Genomic DNA, 25,066 nt, shown 5'->3' on the forward strand with positions numbered 1-25,066 from the left:
AGTATTCTCAATGCATAAAATCTTGGCATTTAATACTTTTTTTGGTCATTGTAACAGACTTAAATTTTTTTTTGTAATGGTTCAATCCATTGCTGAAAAAAAGATGGGTAACGTTATTGGACCCTCTTATGCATGACACTGTGAGGGTTCTATCGTTTAAACCTGCAACCTTATATGATAAGGAGGCTTCATTCTCCGTTTTACAAATGAGCTAATTGAGTGCTTAGTGACTTGTTCTCCAAGGTCGTCATAAAGATACTAGGTGAGTTGTAGGGTACTGCCAAGTTCTCATGCTTTTTCTGCCTTGTAAGATTATAATTTCTGAAATTTTAATTCTGCCTCCTTGTTTTTTGGCCTTTACTTTTATCACCTGCTTATCATTTGGCCTTTACTTTTATCACCTGCTTATCCTTTGGTTTGTCAAAAAATACTGCTGACCGTGCAGAGGTACTGTGCCTAGCTATTGTGGGTAGTACCAAGGGAAAGAATAAAACCTGACATTTCTATTTTCTTAGCCCACTTTATATACCTATAAATTAACTATATAAAGAAAAAAATCAATAAAATTGGTACTTGTAGCCAGACTGAGGAATAAAGAGAATATACTAATTACCAATATTAGGAATGAAAGGTGACTTCAGACATTGAAAGGATGATATGGCAATATTGTGAACAACTTTATGCCAGTAAATTGGACAACTCAAATGAAATGGAGAAACTCTTTAAAAGACACAAGGTACAAAACTCACTCAAGAAGAAATAGACGACTGTTTAGCCTTATACTTATTAAAGAATTGAACTTGTAGTGGAAAACACTGCAATAATAATTCTGGTCTGAGTTGCTTCACTGTTGAATTCTACAAAACATTGAAGACTAAATCCCATATGATACAATCTTCCATAAAATGGTATCATCTTGTGAGACTAGCATTACCCTGATATTCAATCCATAAAAAGACTTTATAAGAAAACTGTAGACTGATAACCCTTATGAACATAGATGTAAAATTTCTAAATAAAAGTTTAGCAACTCAGATCCAACAATATATTTAAAGGATACTGCATCATGGCTAAGTGGGGTGTATCCTAGAAGTGTAGGATTTGTTTAACATTCGAAAAATTGATCATTATACTTTGCCATTACAATGGATTTAAAAATAAAACTATATAATCTCAAGATCAATCTATCACACTATATATACATATATAGTGTATATATGTAGTATAGATATATGTAGTATTATCTAATTAGGTTCTTAAGAAATTTAAAACACCAGTTTGTGAGGATAAATTCCATTTGTCAGGGCAAACACAGATCGCAGGTAGCCCTGGAGCTGAGGAATAGCTTTGATTTTTTGTACAATTTGTGAGTCCACAACTTTCTCATCAATCTTGCACTGCTCTGTAGTCTTGTAGTTCTCTTTTTCTGTGTCAGAGATCTCATCTTCCTGGTGTCTGGGCTTCTGTAGCTGCTTCTTGAAGTGAGCATCAATAAGATGTTTTGGGATTTTTACATTGCTGATGCTAATTTTGGTTGAGGTGGCAATGACAAATTTCTGGTGTGTTCAAACTCCACCTGATTAAGAGATATTTTTGAAAGATTGACAAAATTCGTTTCTGGTAAAAAATTCTCAGCACTCTAGGAATAGAAAGGAATTTTCTCAACTGGATAAAAGAATCTTTGAAAAATATTACAATTGACATATTAATGATAAAAGACTTATTGTTCTCTCCCAAAGACTGGGAATGAAGAAGAATGCCCACTTTTTACCACTTCTGTTTAACTTTATACACAGGAGGTCCTAGCTGGTGCAGTAAGGCATGATAAAGAGAGAAGTGTCCAGATTGGAAAGGAGGAAGTAAAAATTGGCTTTATTCGTGGATAGGAAAATCCTAGGGAATCTACAAAATAAGCTACTAGAACTGTAAGTCATTTTAATGAGGTTGCAGCATACATTATCAGTATGCACCATGTTTGTACATATAAACAATGAACAATTGGAAATTGAGATAAATTGAGATTAAAAAATAAAAAACCATTTAAAATAGCATCCAAAGAGAAGAGACACTTAAGGATAACTTTGATAAAAGATGCCTAAAACCTATATACTAAAAACTACAAGACATTGCTGAGAGTGATTTTAAGAGGCCTAAATAAATGGAAAAATATATTGTTTGCATTTATCAGAAGACACTCTTGGTAAGATACTTTTCACAAATTGGCCTGTAGATCTGCTGATGCTATTCCAATCGAAATCTTAATAGGCTTCTGGGGGATAGAAATTGGCAAGTTTCTAAAATTTTTATGAAAAACAAAGGACTTAGAATAGTTCAAACAACTTTGATAAAGAATGTACCTGGCCATGCATGGTGGCTCATGCCTGCAATCCCAGCACTTTGGGAGGCCGAGACTGGTGAATCATCTGAGCTCAGGAGTTCATGACCAGCCTGGGCAACATGGCAAAACCCGGTCTCTACCAAGAATACAAAAAATTAGCCTGGTATGGTGGCATGCACCTGTAGTCCGAGCTGCTCCCGGCTGAGGTGGGAGGATCACTTGAGCCTGGGAGGCAGAGGTTGCAGTGAACTGAAATCATGCCACTGCACTGCAGTCTGGATGACAGAGTGAGACCCTGTCTCAAAAAAAAAAAAAAAAGAAAAATTAATGTTCTAAATTCTGGTGACATTATATGTTGTAATTAGTAAATATGTCCATATGTATAAAATACATATTAGGGATTAGAGATAGAAATTTGATTTAGATATGAATATTTGTGTAATTTTCCATATAACAGATTAAATGAGATAATTTATATTAATGAATTAATATATTTAAATTGATAACAGTTCAACATTTTTTATTTAAAAAAATAACTAGCTATCATTAAGTGAATCCTTTTTTTATAGGAAGGGGAGGGACTGATTGAGAAAGGGTCTGGAATTGATAGCACTGTTCTATTTCTTGTATTGTGTTTATGTGGATGTATAGTTCTTAATATGTATTGAGCTGTATATTGTTAATGTACTTTTTAAATAAATATTATATTTCATTATAAAGATACTCAAAATGCCTACAGAAATCAGAGGAAGAGGAGCATGGTGTGTTAGTGTGCTGTATTAGCATGGCAGTTCTTGTAGGTCTTCTAAGTGTAATGCTATTCATTTATGGTGCGACTACTATGGACACTGCTAAGAGTGAGGACATGGAATAAGGCAATTAAAACAAATCCATCTCTCTAAGAGGTTACTGTCAATTTGATAAAACGAGTGTGTGGTGAAAAGATACATATTTATTGTAATTTTAAGTCCCACAAGTAACTAAATTCCTGTAATGTTTTAAGTGTCATCAACAAAAGGCTTACTGAGAAGCCAGAAGACAGAGTGGAGTGATAAAGCCAGGGGACTTGGGGAAGGTAATATATATTAAGAGGCATTTCAGTAGAAATGAGGAGACCATTTCTTTGTTAAAACTGTTTTCCATTCTTGGCTCCTGTCAATGAATATGTGCTACTGAGGTTCTTCCCTTAATTCTGCCTTTTCCTGCTGAGTGTTGTTCTGTTTTTTTCCTGAGTTTCAGGGAAAGAGTAGGGGAATCTCTAGTGTCATTATAAGGGGGAATGAAGAGGTGCTATATCTTGAATCCCAGGCTGTAAAAAGGAATCAAGTGAACAGTGGGCCAGTGAGTGTGAGGGATCAGTATCTTCTTCTTGCCTTTGTGAGGAGTCTGTTTTCATGGCTTCAATTCTACTAGTCTCTGCCAGTGATAGTCCTGATTTTTAATTCCCATACTATTTTATTTATTTACATATATTTTTGAGAGAGAGGGTCTTGCTCTGTCACCCGGGCTGGAGTGCTGTGTCTTGATCATAGCTAACTGTACTGTATCATTGATCTCCCTGGCTCAAGCGATCCTTCCATCTTAGCCTCTGGAGTAGCTAGGACTACAGGTGCATGCCACCATGCCCAGCTAAAGCTTTTTATATTCTGTAGAGACAGGGTCTTGCTATGTTGCCCAGTCTGGTTTTGGACTCCTGGCCTCAAGAGATCCTCCGACCTTGGCTTCTGTATTGGGATTATAGGTGTGAGCTACTGCACCTGGCTCCCTACCCTATTTTTAGTATGTTGTTGTCCTTCCAATTTAAGACATCTTGTAAACAGAACTGAACTCTACCCCTCTCAGCTAGCTCCTTTTATGAACTCCCCTGTTTATTGGAAGCTCCATTTCTCGTTTTTTCCCATTCTGGTGACAGATTAACCATTTCCTACGTATTCACAGTTGAAATTTTAAAATTGTCTTTGCCTGTGAGAGATTAAGAAAAATACGAATAATCATTCTTGGCATCTTAAGAGGTTTTTTGTTTTTGTTTTTTGAAGTACTGTACTGTGTATTTTGTAGCTATTATTTCAAAAGGAAAAGATGAAAAGGGACCTTTGCTTAGTATAATGCTTAGTTTATGAAGGCTTAGAAAATCCTTAAAAGATTATTGATAGAAGTCCAAGACGTCTTGCTTGCCCTAAAGGTGCTTTTGTTTTTGTCTTATAATTAATATGTGTATAAAATAATTAACTACACTGAATAAGAAAGTTTTTACTAAATGTGTGGTAGAACCTCTTAATACCACTTTCACTGGGAGGGCAAACCTCAAAAGACATACTTGTATATACTTACTACACATGCTACCTATTTCCTTTCCTTTTTTTTCTCTTAAGTACCTAACCATATTCCAACACATTTTCCTTATTCGTCACATTGCCTGTCTCATCTTACTTCCCCCAAAATCTACCTGAGGGCAAGGATTTTTGTCAGTTTTATTCATTGTTGTATCTGCAAAGTCTGATACGTAGTAGAAATTCAAATATTTGAATGCATAAATGAATATTGGTGGCTCACAACTATAATCTGACACTTTGGGAGGCCAAGATGGGCAGATCACTTAAGGCCAGGAGTTCGAGACCAGCCTGGCCAACATGACAAAACCCCCTCTCTACTAAAATATAAAAATTAGCCAGGTGTGGTGGCGTATGCCTGTAATCCCAGCTATTCAGGTGGCTGAGGCATGAGAATCTCCTGAACCTGGGAGGCAGAGGTTGCCGTGAGCTAAGATCGTGCCACTGCACTCCACCCTGGGTGACAGAACAAGACTGTCTAAAAAAAAAAAAAATTTTTTTTTTTTCAGTAAAATCTTCTCTGACTCTGCTAAATATAATAGCATCCCCCTTTTAATTCTTCATTCCTTAATTACCTTGCTCTGTTTTTCTACATGGCTTACCATTACTTGATACTATATATTTATGGTTTTGTCTTCTCCTACTTGATTTTAAACTCTGAGGGCAAGAACTTTGTTTTATTCATAGCTGTGTTCATTCTAGTGCCTAAAACGGTATCTGGTTGATAGCTGGTGTTCAACAAATATTTATAGATGAATAAATTAAAAGTATATGAATGCAACTAAATGCCCTTTTTTTGAGGGGGGGTAGCTACTTGATTGTTTTAATGAGTTACTGCCTTTTGTGAAGGAGCATATTTTGTTTTGTCAGTGCCTCAGTATTGATTGATTGTTGCCAAAAGCACCTAAAATCTTACCCTTCTTTTTTGTTAAGCTATATGTGAAACAGAGCCTGAACAGCCTGTTCGACATTACCCATTATGGGTAAAAGTAGAAGGTGAAGTAGATCCAGAACCAGTTTATATCCCCACACCTTCTGTCATTGAGCCTATGAAACCATTGTTATTGCCTCAGCCAGAAGTTTTATCTCCTACTGTGAAGGGCAAACTGCTCACTGGAATTAAATCTGCACGGTCATATATTCCCAGACCCAATCCTGTGGTAAGTTTGGAATTTAATCTTTTATTATGAGTTACCAAAGTCACATGTAAAGATGATGTGTTTCAACTAAATTTTTGGTTGATATTTTGTGAATCATTTTGCTTTCAGTAATACGTTTATAAGACATCTTCCTTTCTGGTTTAATCAGTTTAGTGCTGGCACTTTAAAAAGTCTTAAAAGTAGAAATGAGTAGTAGTAATTTTAAAAAACAGCAATCTTCTCTTCAAGAAGATCATAGAAAGATGGGCTTTTTTACATGACTTGGAAAAAGTTTTAAAAAATACTGCTCCTGTATTGTAGAATATTAATAGTCAAGATAAGCAGTATATATTATTAGTAGAAAAACATTAGGAAAAAGCTTTTAAAAGCAAATTTAAAAATGCACAATAATATCAGTAAAGTTTAAGATTTAAAGTAACAGTTGATGTAATATGACTGTGAAGACTGGTAGGTAAAAGTAGGAAGTTATTCATTGTGTTAATGGCTTAAGCAAGTCTTATTATCAAATCCATATATCCTACTAGTCCATTAGATTGAAGAAAAATCCTATACTACGATGCTACTGAATATGTTCTCTGTAGCAGAGCTATTATAGCATAAAACTGTTTCTGGCCTGTGATGGAATAGGCAAGGGTAGGCTGGGCGCGGTGGCTCACACTTGTAATCCCAGCACTTTGGGAGGCTGAGGCGGGTAGATCACCTGAGGTCGGGAGTTTGAGACCAGCCTGGCCAACATGGTGAAACCCCGTCTCTACTAAAAATACAAAAAATTAGCCCTGTGTGGTGGCTCATGCCTGTAATCCCAGCTACTCGGGAGGCTGAGGCAGGAGAATCGCTTGAACCTGGGAGGCAGAGGTTGTGGTGAGCTGAGATTGCACCACTGCATTCCAGTCTGGATGACAGAACAAGACTCCATCTCAAAAACAACAACAAAACCTGAAAAAGGCAAGAGTTAGGGCCGCTGATCTCCACGCAGTCAAAATTCTGCATGTAACTTTCAGCTCCCCTAAAACTGAACAATAGTGTACTGTTGACTGGAAGCCTTACCAATAACGTAAACAGTCAACACATATTTGTATGTTATATATAGTATATACTATATTCTTACAATAAAGTGAGCTGTGGAAAAGAAAATGTTACTAAGAAAATAATAAGGGAAAGAAAGTGTTGTTATTGTTCATTAGTGGATCATCATAAAGGTCTTCATACTCACTGTCTTCACATAGAGTAGTCTGAGGAGGAAGAGGAAGGGTTGATTTCACTGTCTTGGTGACAGAGGTGTAAGAAAATCCATATGTGAGTGGACCCACACAGTTCAAACCTGTGTTGTTCAGGGGTCAACTGTATAGAAAAGAGAGTAAATATTTAGAAATTTCTACAGCAAGTTGATTAGACTGAATCTAATATTTAAAAAACCTTGCATTTTATATGTTTTTAGTTTTTCTAGTAATTTATTGTATTTACTAAAGTGTCAGTCTATGATGGACTGGTAATTAGGAATGTATCCTTCATCATAGGTAATTTGAAATGTGCTGTTCTGGTATGATCTGAAATTTCCTGATAGAGAACTGGATCCTTTCTGACTATCCTAAGATTAGGGCGTATGAACTGTACTTGTGCTATTTGATTTTAAAGTTGGCATTAAAAAATTTCAACTATTGTAATAGAAAAAAACATTCATTTTGTTTTGGGGTCTTGGGGAGTTTTTCCCATTGTATGGAATGTTTTGTTGTATGAAATTTACAGATTCGGGAAGAGGACAAAGATCCCGTCTACTTGTACTTTGAAAGTATGATGACTTGTGCTCGAGTTCGAGTATATGAGCGAAAAAAAGAGGACCAGAGACAACCGTCTTCTTCCTCCTCCCCATCTCCATCATTTCAGCAGCAGAGTTTATGTCATTCTAGCCCTGAGAACCATAGTAATGCAAAGGTGAGTTTCTTGTTGCATAATTTCTTTTCAATTTCGAATTCCCTGTTTTTGGTGTTAAGATTTGCATTACTATCAGAATAATTAATCCACCAATTATCCTACAGGGTAGAGAAGTCATATGTGACATGTTTATCAGTTTATTTTTCTGTGTACCTATTGTATGATATGTCCCTTAGGGTTATTACAAGTATTATTCTTTCTTGGTTGGGCGCCGTGGGTCATGCCTCTAATCCCAGCACTTTGGGACGCTGAGGCAGGCGTATCAGTTGAGCCCAGGATTTCAAGACTGGCCTGACCAATATGGTGAAACCCTGTCTTTACTAAAAATACAAAAAAAAATTAGCTGGGCCTGGTGTAGCATGCCTGTAAACCCAGCTACTTGGGGCGGTGAGGAATGAAAATTGCTTGAACTTGGGAGGCGGAGGTTGGAGGTTGCAGTGAGCTGCTATCATGCCACTTTACTCCAGCTTGGGTGACAGAGTGAGACTCTGTTTAAAAATATATATATATTGCCCTTTCCGCCATCTTTCCGCGCCGCTACAGTGGTGTGCATGAATGTCCTGGCTGATGCTCTCAAGAGCATCAACAATGCCGAAAAGAGAGGCAAATGCCAGGTGCTTATTAGGCCGTGCTCCAAAGTCATCGTCCGGTTTCTCACTGTGATGATGAAGCATGGTTACATTGGCGAATTTAAAATCATTGATGATCACAGAGCTGGGAAAATTGTTGTGAACCTTACAGGCAGGCTAAACAGGTGTGGAGTGATCAGCCCCAGATTTGATGTGCAACTCAAAGATCTAGAAAAATGGCAGAATAACCTGCTTCCATCCCCCCAGTTTGGTTTCATTGTACTGACAACTTCAGCTGGCATCATGGACCATGAAGAAGCAAGATGAAAACACACAGGAGGGGCCGGGCGCGGTGTCTCAAGCCTGTAATCCCAGCACTTTGGGAGGCCGAGACGGGTGGATCACGAGGTCAGGAGATCGAGACCATCCTGGCTAACACGGTGAAACCCCATCTCTACTAAAAAAATACAAAAAACTAGCCGGGCGAGGTGGTGAGCGCCTGTAGTCCCAGCTACTCGGGAGGCTGAGGCAGGAGAATGGCGTGAACCCGGGAGGCGGAGCTTGCAGTGAGCTGAGATCCGGCCACTGCACTCCATCCAGCCTGGGCGACAGAGCGAGACTCCGTATCAAAAAAAAAAAAAAAAGAAAACACACAGGAGGGAAAATCCTGGGATTCTTTTTCTAGGGATGTAATATATACATTTACAAATAAAATGCCTCATGGGGAAAAAAAAAATATATATATATATATATATATATATAAATTCTTTTTCTTTTCTTTTTTTTTTGTTTTTGTTATAATAATCTTTTATTTATTTATTTATTTTGAGATGGGTTTGTTTTTTTTTGTTTTTTTGTTTTTTTAAAAAGATGGAGTCTCACTCTGTCGCCCAGGCTGGAGTGCAGTGGCGTGATCTCGGCTCACTGCAAGCTCCGCCTCCCGGGTTCATGCCATTCTCCTACCTCAGCCTCCCGAGTAGCTGGGACTACAGGCGCCCGCCACCATACCCGGCTAATTTTTTGTATTTTTTAGTAGAGACGGGGTTTCACCATGTTAGCCAGGCTGGTCTCGGTCTCCTGAACTCATGATCCGCCCGCCTTGGCCTCCCAAAGTGCGGGGATTACAGGCGTGAGCCACCGTGCCTGGCCTGAGATGGAGTTTTGCTCTTGTTGCCCAGGCTGGCGTGCAATGGTACGGTCTCGGCTCAGTGCAACCTCTGCCTCCCAGGTACAAGCGATTCTCCTCCCTCAGCCTCCCGGGTAGCTGGAAATACAGGTGCCTGCCACCACATCCAGCTATTTTTTTGTATTTTTAGTAGAGACAGGGTTCCACTATGTTGTCCAGGCTGGTCTTGAACTCCTGACCTCAGATGATCCACCCGTCTCAGCCTCCCAAAGTGCTGGGATTACAGGTGTGAGCCACTGCACCCGGCCACATTTGCCCGCAGCACTTTGGGAGGCCGAGGTGGGCTGATCGAGACTAGCCTGGCCAACATGGTGAAACCCCATCCCTAGAAAAAGTACAAAAAATTAGCTGGGCGTGGTGGTGGGCGCCTGTAATCCCAGCTATTTGGGAGGCTGAGGCAGTAGAATCACTTGAACACAGGAGACCGAGGTTGCACTGAGCTGAGGCCACATTGCACTCCAGCCTGGGCAACAAGAGCAAAACTTCATCTCAAAAGAAAAAAAAGAAAAATGTAATTATGCACTGGTTATCAAGAAAGTTAACTCAATAATAGGGAATAGTTTTCAAATATGCAGCCTGTACCAACAAAATCCTATATGATTTACGCAGTCGTTCAAGCAAAGACAAGAAAATTGGTTCAATTTCTATGAATTATCAAGAGGAAAGGAAAACATGCCCTTCTATCTCAAATAAATCAATCAGGTTTGAATGACAGCTTTTTTGGATATAATAAAGACATACATGCACACAATAAAGACAAAATGTGTCTTCCCATTTAGAAACACTTCCTCTTTTAGTCCATTATATACTTTGCATAATCTTGTGTAGTAAGTCTTTGCTGCAAATGATAATATTCAAAGTAAATCCCTCCTCGTTTAGTGTCCTAAGAAGCCAATAGTTGCAGCAATTTGAGCATTAAATAATATTCCAGTGCTGTTACCAGGCAAGTAAACGCTGAGGCTGTAAAAAGAAGAAACTATGTTATAAATCATGTATTTGTGATTATTTTGCAGAGATAAAGAGAATAATGTTATCGTTAAGTGGAGAGCAAAATACAAAGGACATCCAACCAATTTTCTCTCCTGCATTTTTCATTCCGTGGAAAATTAAGGATGAAAGACATTCTTAAGGGCAACATTAATGCCATTTCTTCTTAAAAACTCCTGTATTTTAAAACAAAATAGGGATGACAGTAATTTAAAAATGTAAATTATATGTAATTTAGAACCTATAAACAGTATTTAAAATCATTAGCACTAACATTATTAATGACCACTTTAATTATAAGTTCTAATTTCAGATCTCATGATAAATAAAAACTTTGTTACCTATATTAAAATATTATGTAGTTAAGCTAGTAGAATAAACATCTATGTATGTATGAAGAGAAATTTTTAATTACCTTTTTAGTATATTTTAAAATAATTTCTCTCATAATTATTTTAAACATTTTAATAAAAACTCTTTAAACTCAGGTAGAAGGAAAGACAGAAAAAGCATCATGTTTTTAAAGTAGTTAATATACTACTTTTACTTTGTTACATCATTTTGGATAAAAAAAACTTCTGTTTTCCCAGCTTTCAGGAGGTAGATCTGGCTTTTAGGGACTTTTAGGGACTCCCTAGTCTCCAGTTTGTTTAAAATACCCATGAATTAATTTTTAAGAAGGACAAACTTTTATGAATAAAGACACAAGAGGTTAGTTTTTCAAAGTAAAGTTATTCATAGCAAATAATCCTAATTATACACTATGACATTTGATCCCAGTACTAACTGAAACTTGGTAAATAAGATCATTTTCTCAATTTTAAGAAATGGAATTAGGCATCTCTTAAACATGTGGGGAAGCAGGACATTTGAGAAGTAATAACACCAATGAGAGTTTTTTGTCTAACTGCAACTGGGCAATTATACATTCTCCCATTTGATCCTGCTACTGTTTACCATGTGTCAGGTAGTGTGCCAGTGTGCTGTGCAGTTACATGTACTACCTTATTTAACCATATGAGGTTGGTGGTATTATCCCCATTGCACACATGAGGCAATAAAGGCCTAAGTTATATTGCTAGCAAGCAGTGGAGCCAGGATTTAAGACTAAGTATACTTGACACCAAAGGTGTCGTTTTTTTTTTTTTTTTTTTTTAAAAGAAAAAGCCCCCGAAATCCATTTTGTTATCCTGTTTTTGTGGCAGAGTCTTGCTGTGTCCCCCAGGCTGGAGTGCTGTATCCCAGCCTCAGCTCATTGCAAGCTCCGCCTCCCAGTTCACACCATTCTCCTGCCTCAGCCTCCTGAGTAGCTGGGACTACAGGCGCCCGCCCCCACGCCCGGCTAATTTTTTGTATTTTTAGTAGAGACAGGGTTTCACCGTGTTAGCCAGGATGGTCTCTATCTCCTGACCTCGTGATCCGCCCACCTTGGCCTCCCAAAGTGCTGGGATTACAGGTGTGAACCACTGTGCCTGGCCTGTTATCCTTATTATACCCTGTGGCACCCGAAATACTCAGTCTGTCATTTACTTGAGCCACATAATGCTATCTAGATGGTTATATCCTCTGCTAATGCAAGAGCTGATAAATTTTTAGATAACCAAGTGAATACTTACTCATTGTGAGGTGGGAGGTATTTTAGTCCTTCATTTAAATTTGCTGTTTATCCTCTGTGGCCTGTCTAGGGAGACATACTACATATATGTAAAATGCTTAGGTCAGCATGTGCCTGGTACATTTTAAATAACCTGTAAACACTAGCTTTCATTATTATCTGCCCAGAACAAAACCTGCTATTAATACGTTAACTACATAGATTAAATGGAAACTGCCATTATCCTACAGCTCTTGCCTCCTTGGCAACATTGTTCTGGGTCAAAGGATGGTATCTGATCCAAGATGAACCATTCAGACTCCTTTCCTAGGATTTTAAAAATTGGAACTAAGGGCTGCTCTGTCTATGGAGTAACCATTTTTTTATTCCTCTCCTTTTTTTTTTTAAAAGATGGAGTCTCGCTCAGCTGCCCAGGCTAGAGTGCAACCACTGTCCCTGGGGGTCAAGTGATTCTCCTGTCTCAGCCTCCCGAGTAGCTGGCATTACAGGCGGACGCCACCATGCCTGGCTAATTTTTATATTTTAGTAGAGACAGGATTTTACCATGTTGACCAAGCTGGTCTTGAACTCCTGACCTCGGGTGAGCCGCCTACCTTGGCCTCCCAAAGTGCTAGGATTACAGGCGTGAGCCACCAAGTCCAGCCTCTTCCTCTACTTTCTTAATTTGCTTTCACTTAAAAAAAATTGGAACTAAGGAAAGAGGGCAGTCTCTCCTGATTAGTGAAAGTGGAATGATAAAAGAGTCTAGGTGGCAATCTTTCCAACCCATGGAGGAAGCTGGTATGAGAAACTTGAGGCACACATTCACAGATAATTTAAAGAATGAGTTCTGATTCCAGTTACCCTTGTAGTTAGGCTATACCTCTCCCTTTCCATGGTTCAGCTGATGGCTGGGGCTCCACCTTCACTTGTACTGCCACCTCTACATCAGTGGTGACTACCCAGAAAACCACTAAAGGTATAAATCAGCAGTTTTCTTTTAAACAGCAATTTGTTAATAATGACAAAAACAAAAAAATTTAAATGTACATATCTTTTTGACCCTAAATTTTAAGTGTACATAGCATGAGGGCACAAAGATATGTGCGTGTATGTGTGTTTACTCAAACATATACATATATATGACTGTTCAGTGCATTTTTGTCCTCACTAATGAGAAATTGGAGGCAGAATGCCTGTTAATAGAGGATTTGGTAAATTAAAAAGTATTATTCTTTCTGATCCTGGAGTAATTTTTAAAAATTCTTGTTTTATTTGTTTATCTGTAATTATTAGGGTGTGCATCTTTCCACATTGGCAAATTTTCTTTCTTTCTCCCTTTTTTTTTTGAGATAGGGCCTCACTGTGTCACCTAGGCTGAAGTGCAGTGGCGCGATCTCGGCTCACTGCAACCTTCACCTCCCTGGCTCAAGCGATCCTTCTGTCTCAGCCTCCCAACTAACTGGGACTATAGATGTGTGCCACCATTTGTGGCTAAGCTTTTGTATTTTTTGTATAGATGGGGTTCTGCCATGTTGGCCAGGCTGGTTTTGAACTCCTAGGCTCAAGTGATCTGCCCACCTTGGCCTCTCAGAATGCTGGGATTACAGGCATGAGCCACCGAGACTGGCCTCAATTGGTGAATTTTCTGAATAGCTGCAGTTTGTTTTGTTTAACAGCAAATAAATATGTTTCCCTCTTTACTATAAAGTACAATGTGAATTATTTTCTTGATGACTCAGTTACTATCAGGGACATTAGGGAACAAAGCTACGTGTTTTTGCCCAGGGTTTTATATGATAGTAGTGTAGCTGTGGATGTGGATTGAAGCTGTTGACATTTTAATCATTCTAATGATTTAAACTTCCATGAGAGATTTAATGCTTTTGTCCAAGTTTCTGTGGGTATTGAATATATGTTAAGTTAAAGTATTTCTGTGTTACTCTCTCCTTCAGGAACCTGACTGTGAACAGCAGCCCTTAAAACAACTCACCTGTGACTTGGAGGATGATTCTGATAAATTACAAGGTCAGAATGAGCACTAGATCTTAACATTTGGTAGAAATTATTCAGATCTAGATTATATTAATAATGGGAGAAAACCCAAACCATCAATTCAGAATATGGCTGCTTACCCTGTTTGAAACTTATGCCAAAAACAAGGACAATAAGTAAAAGTTTTTTTTCCCATTATTTGGTCTGTTAACACTCCTGCTCTCAAAAGAAAATTCGTTCATGTTGATACAGCATGTTGTTGCAAGAGACATTTAGGATGAGGTCAGTGAATTTTTTTTTTTAACTTCTTTCCAAACCTCAGCAATATTGGCATCATTAACTATTGGTCCTCCATCACTGCCACCTCTGGGGAAATCTAGAAGGAGAAAGGAAGGGAATATTACTGTGATTTACTAGTAGAGGCTACTATCAGAATTACTTTGATGAGAGGTAGTGGTCAGGGAGTTAACAATTTGTTTTTGGTTATGCTTCCTGTGACTTCTGACACTTAAGGAGCAGGGCTTCCTAACTTCTTAAAAAATGTCATGGTACATACAAATAATTACAATGTTTCTATAGCACATTGAGGTAAGTGGAGGAGGCTGCTAGGGTGGAGGGAACCTGCCTGAGAGTGTGAGCACCCTGAGAGGATTGTGGGGGCCCTTAACATACCAGTACACTCATTGGGAAGCTGTACTAAGGAAATCCGGGAGTCTAGTGAAATACGTATCTAGTCAACATGTTGCCAACTTTGGGGAGTTGAGTGGTCTGCATACAATGTAGAAATGGAGCAATCATATCTAGAAGCACAGAAGTAATTCAGAAGTGTTTGCAGTAGAAATTAGAGGTAGAGTGCACTTAAAATCAGAATACTACAGCTGGGTGCAGTGGCTCACGCTGTAATCCCAGCACTTTGGGAGGCTGAGGCAGGCAGATCACGAGGTCAAGAGATCCAAGACCATCCTGGCCAACATTGTGAAACCCCGTATCTACTAAAAATACAAAAACTAGCTGGGCGTGGTGGCGCACTCCTGTAGTCCCAGCTACTTGGGAGACTGAGGCAGGAGAATCACTTGAACCTGGGAGGCAGAGGTTGCAGTGAGCCGAGATCACGCCACTTTACTCCAACCTGATGACAGAGCTAGACTTCGTCTCCCAAAAAAAAAAAAAAAAAAAAAATCAGAATACTATTTTTCTGGCTGTTCTTTAGGATTGACTCTAATCTTTACATGTTTCAAAGCATCTTGTAAGTAGCTTCACTTTGCTTATATGAATAGCAAAATAGTAACCTATACCAGTGAAGCTTAACCTTGGTTATAGGTCATGGTTTCTTTGCAAGCTAACTCTACTGTAATAATTGTGGCATTTAGAGCAGTGTTAAGGGAGCTCCCTGTTAGAGCCCAGTCACCAGGATAATGAGGACTATTGTAGTCTTATTCTCTGGAACTTTTTCTTCCTGGAAAACTCCCAAATTGTGAAAGTTAATAGATGTTAAACTACTGTGAAAGAACATGAGAATGTGGCAGTTGTTTTCAGAGTTCCATACAAAATGCTGGGATGCAGAAATCTTTCAACTTTTTATTTATTATTATTATTTTTCATCAGAAAAGAGTTGGAAGTCTCCCTGCAATGAAGGGGAATCCTCTTCTACTTCCTTTATGCATCAGAGGTCACCCGGTGGTCCCACCAAACTGATTGAGATCATCTCAGACTGCAACTGGGAGGAGGATCGGAACAAGATTTTGAGCATCTTATCCCAGCACATCAATAGCAACATGCCACAATCACTTAAGGTGGGCAGCTTCATCATTGAGTTGGCTTCTCAGCGAAAGAGCCGGGGTGAGAAGAACCCTCCTGTTTATTCTTCTCGTGTGAAAATCTCTATGCCATCATGTCAAGACCAAGATGATATGGCTGAGAAATCTGGATCAGAGACTCCTGATGGTCCATTGTCCCCTGGGAAAATGGAGGATATCTCTCCTGTGCAGACAGATGCCCTGGATTCAGTGAGGGAGAGATTACATGGAGGCAAAGGTCTGCCTTTTTATGCAGGGCTTTCTCCTGCAGGGAAGCTTGTGGCCTATAAACGTAAACCCAGTTCAAGTACATCTGGGCTTATCCAGGTGAGAATTATCTTTAATCTGGGTATAGCACCTTTTTATACCTAGGTAGCATCATGATTTTTCAGAGCCCTTTATGGTCCTGATATCCTTTATCTTTACATTTCCTGGGAACTGGGTGACAAAATTATTATCTCTTTTTGTAATAGGCCTAGTTTAGATGGATACCTAGAGTGAATTTTTGTCCCATTTATGAACAGAAATGTAGAGCCTTGTATTAGTTTATAATTTTCTTTCTAATCTTCCCAGAAAGTTACTCTTCATAAACTTTATTGCCTGCAGGCTCTAGTGATACTTTGACAATAAAGCAAGGATAATCAGGGTTTCAGTCTAGCTCTTGGAATTTATTATTAGCAGATAGGTTTCAAAACAAAACCATGGTTAGAATGGTTAGGTGTAAGTGGAAGATGAAATTGACTTAAAGATAGGCAATGTATGTTTAGAAACTTGGGGAAATTTTTCATTTTTAAAATTCTGTTTATTATTTATTTAGCACAATCTTGGCTCACAGCAACCTCTGCCTCCTGGGTTCAAGCGATTCTTTGTGCTTCAGCCTCCCAAGTAGCTGGGATTACAGGCATGTGACACCACACCTGGCTAATTTTGTGTGTGTGTGCGTGTTTTTTTTTTGTTGTTTCTTGGTTTTTTTTTTAAGTAGAGACGGGGTTTCGCCATTTTGTGCAAGCTGACCTCGAACTTCTGAGCTCTGGTGATCCACCCACCTTGACCTCCAAAAGTGCTAGGATTACAGGTGTGAGCCACCATGCCCGGCTGAAAATTTTAATTTAGTAAGGTGTTATTTAAATACAAGAGTAAAAATTGAGCCATGTTTACTTAATTATATCTTTATTTGATTCATAGGGGTTTTGTCATTGTAATCGTTGTAGGACAAATATTTCTATCCTTGATATTTAGTAATTCACGCAGGTTATATTAGTAAAATTATACTGGCATATAGAAAATTTGAAACGAGATGTTCTGAATTAATGTCATAGTCAAAAAGGTTTTTCTAGCTGAGCACGGTTGCTCACACCTGTAATCCCAGCACTTTGGGAGGCCGAGGTGGTGGATCACCTGAGGTCAGAAGTTTGAGACTAGCCTGGCTGACATGGCGAAACCCCATTTTAACTAAAAATAAAAAAGCTCAGCATGGTGGCGCGGGCCTGTAATCCCAGCTTCTCGGGTGGCTGAGGCAGGAGAATCATTTGAACCTGGGAGGTGGAGATTGCAGTGAGCTGAGATTGTGCCACTGTACTCCAGCCTGGGCCACAGAGGGAGACTGTCTCCAAAAAAAACAAAAAAAAACAAACAAAAAAACATATTAAAGTAGCAAATGTGTGGAAGTGCCTGATATTGCGACTTGACTTTCATTAGATTGGCTGCTTCTAAGTCACTAAGGACTTCTCCATTAATAATATGATTGATCTAGGCTGGGCATGCTGGCTCACGCCTGTAATCCCAGCACTTTGGGAGGTGAATGCAGGTGGATCGTGAGGTCAGGAGTTCAAGACCAGCCTGACCAACATGGTGAAACCCCATCTCTACTAAAAATAGAAAAATCAGCCAGGCATGGTGGTGCACGCCTGTAATCCCAGCTACTCAACAGGCTGAGGCAGGAGAATCGCTTGAACCTGGGTAGCGGAGGTTGCCGTGAACTGAGATTGCGCCTCTGCACTCCAGCCTGGGCAACAGAGCGAGACTCCATCTCAAAAAAGAAAAAAATTATAAGATTGATCTAAGATTGATCTACTTAATTTAAAAACTTTTTATTGCAGTTTACTATTGTGCATGCTATGTAAATACTTCTGTTGATATTTCTTACACTCTTGATGAGGAGAACAGTATTTTCTCTACCTTATTTATTGATTGACACTTTGAAAACAAAGGTTTGGCTGATATAATTTCTAATGAGACCAGGCTCCCTAAAATACAAGCATGGAAATTTTTTGTTCTCTTCTACCCAGGACTCACAAAGCCACCATAGAATGTGTCTATGTAAGCAGTCAGGCAACTGTAAGATAAACTTTGGGGAAGCTACAGAGTAGGCTTCAGCACAGTCCCAAGGGAGCCGGGAGGGTATCTGACCTGTTTCCATATAGCCTAAAAAGTTACAGTAAAGTTTACTTTCAGGGGGAATGATCACATTCTTTGTACCAAACTCAAGGCAGAGATATTCTTGATCTCTGTGGAAATAATCATAATTTTACCAAAGTAGCAAAGAGTAATTTTGTTTTGTGTCTCTGAAGATGGAGTTGCTTGCTGTAGCTAGTCTCCTCACCAATTCCCTATTAGAGGGTAGATTCTACCCCACTCCATCTCCCCCGACCCCCAGCTTTTAAATGGTGAAAGTGATGTAGAAAAGATTATCTTCTCTAGAGTTGCCTGGCAATATGACCTAGAGAACATGGGTAGAGACTTGGGAAGTTTTTGTTTTCTTTCTTTAAAAAAAAAAAAAAAAAAAAGAGAGAAGAAAAGAAATCAACCCCCACAAGAAACAACTGTGCTGGTACCCGTGACGGGCAGTCCAGTCAACTTAGGCAGCAGAGGGAATCTTTACTTCATTTGTTAGTTCACTTTCTTCTGACTGTTTAGTTAATTATATCTAGAATTAGAATGAGTTTCTACCAACATTCATTTTGAACCCATGTTTTATCCAACAGATGAAAATAGTATTTTCAAAACTAAGCTTTTTGAAAATTAACAACTGTGAGGTAATTGTGGCTTAGATTATTGCAACAATGATTGCCTTATAACTTAAAGTAGATTTCACTTATATTTTTCAAATATGAAGGATGCTTGAAAGGACCCTTGTGTTAGAGCTTCATTATGCCTCTCTGGTCTTATCAGAGAGATTCTGTGGGACACAGTTACTCATTTTTGCTGATGAGGTTAATAGCTTAACCAGAATGGCTTATTTACGAGGAAAACAATTGGATAATTCTAGTTGTTTAGATTTGATGATAACTTTCACATACCTAGTGCAGAAATGATGAGTTTCTGATTCTCTGTTTTCGAACTACAATATGAAGGCGATGAGATTAGTTCAGAATATCAGATGACAGCATTTTTCTACCTCCTGGTTACTCAGATTATTCTCAATGGAAAAAGTCTACTTCTTTTTCCCTTTTAAATCTGAAAAATAGACTTATAAAAACTTGTAAAAATGAAGCCCCTGTCAAGGGAGAGGAGTTAGCAAGAGAATTTTATCTTTACAGAATTTCTCTTTGCCACTTGTTTCAGGTTAATGGTAAGAGTTACCCGCAGGCTAAGTTGCTATTGGGACAGATGGGGGCATTGCATCCAGCCAATAGGCTAGCTGCTTATATCACAGGCAGGTTGCGACCCTCAGTCCTGGACCTCTCAACCCTCAGTACTGTCATCTCCAAGGTAGCATCCAATGCCAAGGTGGCTGCATCCAGGAAACCACGTACCCTGTTGCCTTCAACATCCAATTCCAAAATGGCATCCTCCTCTGGCACTGCAACAAATCGCCCTGGGAAGAATCTGAAGGCGTTTGTCCCAGCAAAACGGCCAATTGGTAAGTTAGGGTGTATGTATAGTTTGGAAAGGCCTATGACTTGGTGGTGGGACAGTAGGTAACAGGTATGGAGGTTGTAAAAGTTAGAGAAATATGTAATTTGGCATTATTCTTATTCTTGATGTCTGTCTTGCCTGGACTTTTTTGATTGATTGGGGTTAACTTCTGATAACCTGCAATATTAGATGAATTGTTTTATAGTTGTTTTCTTTGTTTTAAATTTTTATTTTATATTTTAATAATACTGACCAGAAAGCAAGTTTTACAGTTATTTTTAAGGTTTTTACTGGTTTTTATTAATGTAGAAAAGACAGGATTTTAATTTTGTTTCTAAAAAGGGAAGATATTTAAAAATACCATTTTACTAAATTATTTACTAAAATATTTTACTAAATTAAAAATAGTTAACTATTTTCCTATGAATACTGGTGTTTTTGGCATCTTGCTGAACTCTTGCTGGTGCTGTGTAAATGCTTCTGTTGGTATTTCTTAAACTTACGAAACCAAGGAGCTAGCAAAAGCTAGTGGGGTAAGTAGTATAGGCTTAAAGTGGAAAGCTCCTATAAATACAATTTTGGAAATGTTGATTTATTCCATTCATCTCGGTTCTATGAATGAAAATCTCTCTTTTCCTTAACATTTAAATGCTGAAGTCTATAATAAATTACCTTATTGAAGCATTGGTGTTTTAGCATTGAGAGTATCTGTAGTTGGTTTATGGAATTCCTCTTTTTGTTGTTTCAAATCTATTAGGAATGTTAAGTAAGAGTGTCAGTTGAAATCTCTGGCTGAATGGCTAGAGTTGTGTGAAGATAGAAGATATTTATTGTTTGCCTTAAAAGAACCTATTTTGGCCGGGTGCAGTGGCTCACGCCTGTAATCCCAGCAATTTGGGAGGCCGAGGCGGGCGGATCACGAGGTCAAGAGATCGAGACCATCCTGGCCAACATGGTGAAACCCCATCTCTACTAAAAATACAAAAATTAGCCGGGAGTGGTGGCGCACGCCTGTAGTCCCAGCTACTCGGGAGACTGGGGCAGGAGAATCACTTTAACCTGGGAGGCAGAGGTTATAGTGATCCAAAATCGTGCCACTGCACTCCAACCTGGCGACAGAGTGAGACTCCATCTCAAAAAAAAAAAAAAAGAACCTATTTTACCTTTTATTAAAGCAGCTTCAGGTGTGATTAAGGGGGGAAAAAAAGCAATCCTATCCTGATCTCTTTTGAGAAACGTCTTTATATATTTTAGGAATATGTAATACATAAGCATCGCATAATAGCACAGCTGTAAAGAGGTGAGAGTGCTCAGACAGGAGGAAATGGTAGAAACAAGTTTTTACATTAGAAATCAGGGGAAACAAACCCTCTCATTCTCTTTTATCTGTTTTAGGTGATGAAGTTTTTGCTAGTGTATTGTCTTTTTAGTATCCTGACAGGTTGAATATATTGCATAGTCAAAAGAATTTTAGTAGGAACACTCTATTTAATTTTTTAATTTTTCTTTCAAGACAGAGTCTTGCTCTGTCTTCCAGGCTAGAGTGCAGTGGCACTATCTCATTTCACTGCAACATCCACCTCCTGGGTTCAAACCATTCTCCTGCCTCAGCCTTCTGAGTAGCTGGGATTACAGGCATGCGCCACCATGCCCAGGTAATTTTTGTATTTTTAGTAGAGATGGGGTTTCACCATGTTGGCCAGGCTGGTCTCGAACTCCTGACCTCATGATCTGCCCGCCTCGGCCTCCCGAAGTGCTGGGATTACAGGTGTGAGTCACTGTGTCCGGCCTGGAACACTCCATTTTAATCCCTTTCTTGTTAGAACTGAGATTTGTTTTTGGTCAAGGCAAACGTTTGATTTCTGAGAGTAGAAATTAGCTCAGATGCTGGGTGTGGTGGCTCACGCCTGTAATCCCAGCACTTTGGGAGGCCCGAGGCAGGCAGATCACCTGAGGTCGGGAGTTCAAGACCAGCCTGACCAGCATGGAGAAACGCTGTCTCTACTAAAAATACAAAAATTAGCCAGGTGTGGTGGCGCATGCCTGTAATCCCAGCTACTCAGGAAGGCTGAGGCAGGAGAATTGCTTGAACCCGGAGACAGAGGTTGCAGTGAGCCGAGATCATGCCATTGCACTCCAGCCTGGGCAACAAGAAAGAAACTCCATCTCAAAAAAGAAAAAAAAGAAATTGACACAAATAATGCAGGTAGGTAGTACCTGTAAGAAATTGACCCAGTGGTGCACAATAAATGTCGGTAAGCACAGTCACTGAGAGGATAAAATATGAGAACTGAAGATTTTTGACCTGCAAATTTCTATTTGCAGCGGCTCGACCCTCTCCTGGTGGTGTGTTCACACAGTTTGTGATGAGTAAAGTTGGAGCCTTGCAGCAGAAGATACCTGGAGTTAGCACACCCCATACCCTGGCAGGGACACAGAAGTTCAGTATCAGACCTTCTCCAGTAATGGTCGTCACACCTGTGGTTTCTTCTGAGCCAGTTCAGGTGTGCAGCCCTGTGACTGCTGCTGTCACTACTACCACCCCTCAAGTGTTTTTAGAAAATGTTACTGCTGTGACACCTATGACTGCTATTTCTGACGTGGAAACTAAAGAAACTACTTATTCTTCTGGTGCCACCACTACAGGGGTTGTTGAGGTCTCTGAAACTAATACCAGCACCCCTGTAACATCTACCCAGTCTACAGCCACTGTGAACCTTACCAAAACCACTGGGATAACTACCCCTGTGGCTTCGGTTGCTTTTCCTAAGTCTTTTGTAGCATCTCCTCCAACCATAACTCTTCCTGTTGCTTCCACTGCCTCCACCTCCTTAGTCGTGGTGACTACAGCTGCATCTTCCTCCATGGTGACCACACCAACTTCATCTCTGGGCTCTGTTCCTATTATACTCTCAGGAATTAATGGGAGTCCACCAGTGAGCCAGAGACCAGGTAAGGCCTAGATGTTACTAGCTGCTTTATTACTGTACACCTATTTATATAACTTTGTGGTTGTGACAGGATTATAACTATATCAAGATAACAATATAGGTGTTTCTATTGTAACATGATACACGTATTCCTGAAAACCTCTGCATGCTGCAAAACTGAACACTTAATAGAGCTCATGGTTAATACAGGATTGGGATAAATCACTGAAAATATATGCAGTTTTGTAAGCAGAATATTAATAAAAACAATAACTGATAACCTTGAGAGAGAACTTGAACAGTCTTAACTGATAGTTTAGTGGAACTGGAGATTGTGACTCAAAATACTCAAAAACATTAGAATGGAAGTGGTGGCTGAAGGATACTAAAGTAATGCAGGTAAGACTGGAGCTCTGAGCCACTAAGATGGGCATGGGAGGAAACCTGACCTGTGTGCTGAGAGCTGGGGGTGCACATCTTTGAGGAGGGAGCCCCAAATGCAGATGTTCCTTTTGTGGGGTGCAGGGGTGCTGCTTTTTAATTAGAGACAGATGAGCAGACTTCATCTCCTTTTGTCTAGTAAAAATCACTAATGAATCAGGATCTATTTAATTCCTGGACATGAACTGATTGAAATAGAAACAAGGAGGCATATTTGTTTAGGGCTCTAATATTTTTATAAACTTTTTAGTTAAAGTATTTCTTTTATTGGCTTAGGTTGAATGAATTTGAAATAGGAATATCCTACGCTTTGTGTAGTTTTTATATCTAGATGCAACTAGCTAAAGTAAATGGTTCTTTTAATCCACTCATAGAGGAATTAATATGGAAAAGAGCAAGAAACTTTGCAGAATTTGAGGGGAAATAGTTACCCAACAGCAATTCTGTCTGGGTTATTGATGTTTTTCTCTTAAATATTTTTGCATTTAGTGATATGGTCTAAATTTCTCTCTGTCTTTTATGGAAGAAGAGATTGGGAGTTAGTTTGTAAGTTGAAGTTCTGTTGAAGGGAAAAGTGAATCTCATATATATATATATTTTCATATATATATATATATTTTTGTTGTTGTTGTTGTTTTTTTGAGATGGAGTCTTGCTCTGTCACCCAGGCTGGAGTGCAGTGGCGGGATCTCAGCTCACTGCAACCTCTGTCTCCCAGGTTCACACGATTCTCCTGCCTCAGCCTCCCGAGTAGCTGGGACTATAGGCGCCCACCACCACGCCTGGCTAATTTTTTGTATTTTCAGTAGAGACGGGGTTTCTCCATTTTGGTCAGACTGGTCTGGGTCTCCGTGATCTGCCCACCTCGGCCTCCCAAAGTGCTGGGATTACAGGTGTGAGCCACCGCATTCAGCTTGCGAATCACAATATTAAATGTGTCTGTCTTCTGCTTCATCCCATAAATAAGCCCATAAAACATGACTAGTCTGATACATAGTTTTGGGAGTGAAGTCGTTAGTGAAACTACTTTGATTTCCTATTGAATCTCAAGGTGCATATCTGTTATATTTTAACAGATCATGTCTTCTAAACCATACGGATTCCAGCCTTTTTCAGTACTCTTAATTCTTTCATGAAACAGTAAAGTAGTTTATTCTTCTGTAGTTTTGTTGTTTCTCAGACTTTAGTTATTTAGGATATGCATTCACATATTTTGCTGAGTCCCATCTGTACTGTCACCTGCCTAATATTTTCATTTAAATCAACTGCTTTTTTATATGTAAATGTGTGTGTGTGTGTGTGTTTGTTTGTTTATTTATTGAGAAGGAGTCTCGCTCTGTTGCCCAGGCTGGAGTGCAGTGGCGCCATCTCAGCTCACTGCAACCTCCACCTCCCAGATTCAAGTGGTTCTCCTGCCTCAGTCTCCTGAGTAGCTGGGGTTACAGGTACCTGCTACCATGCCCGGGGTATATTGTATTTTTAGTAGAGACAGGGTTTCACCATGTTGACCAGGCTTGTCTTGAACTCTTGATCTTGTGATCTGCCTGCCTTGGCCTCCCAAAGTGCCAGGATTTTTACAGGCATGAGTCACAGCGCCTGGCTGTAAATGTGTTTTTAAAAGAGATAGCATTAATTGGAAACCAGCATTACTTGGCATAATAGAGGTTAACCCTATAAAGAAATATACTGGAAACTATAATAATAAAAAAATCATTAAATTCCTGTTACCTACTATATATTCTGAGCACATGGCTTTGCTTTCTTTTAAAGAAGAAAGCTAGAAAATACTAGAGTAACATTAAAGACATATCATCAAAGACTGTACCTAAAAGTATCTTCTGTAATACCATTTGAGGGAAAAAAAGTAGATATATTTTTAATAAAAATGTATTTTTATTAAAAAAAAAATATATATATATATATAGAGAGAGAGACAGACAGACACACACA

General features: G+C 39.1%; 1 protein-coding gene across 20 annotated transcripts in view; it reads left to right on the forward strand.

Annotated features, from left to right (window-relative positions):
* MGA (MAX dimerization protein MGA) overlaps nucleotides 1-25,066 on the forward strand; it is a 166,841-nt gene that overhangs the window by 119,990 nt on the left and 21,785 nt on the right. For 7 of the 20 annotated variants that reach the window (XM_008016971.3, XM_038009855.2, XM_008016969.3 and 4 more), the window contains 6 exons: nucleotides 5,602-5,828; nucleotides 7,575-7,760; nucleotides 14,052-14,124; nucleotides 15,697-16,214; nucleotides 19,452-19,749; nucleotides 22,071-22,697. In XM_008016971.3, coding sequence (XP_008015162.3) covers nucleotides 5,602-5,828; nucleotides 7,575-7,760; nucleotides 14,052-14,124; nucleotides 15,697-16,214; nucleotides 19,452-19,749; nucleotides 22,071-22,697 — 1,929 coding nt within the window. Of the gene's footprint in view, nucleotides 1-5,601; nucleotides 5,829-7,574; nucleotides 7,761-14,051; nucleotides 14,125-15,696; nucleotides 16,215-19,451; nucleotides 19,750-22,070; nucleotides 22,698-25,066 lie in introns of those variants that run through there. The other 13 variants (XM_073012065.1, XM_073012069.1, XM_073012066.1 and 10 more) reach the window with 13 other exon arrangements.

This window comes from Chlorocebus sabaeus, chromosome 26 (genome assembly GCF_047675955.1).
Source record: "Chlorocebus sabaeus isolate Y175 chromosome 26, mChlSab1.0.hap1, whole genome shotgun sequence".
NCBI classification, from domain to species: Eukaryota; Metazoa; Chordata; class Mammalia; order Primates; family Cercopithecidae; genus Chlorocebus; species Chlorocebus sabaeus.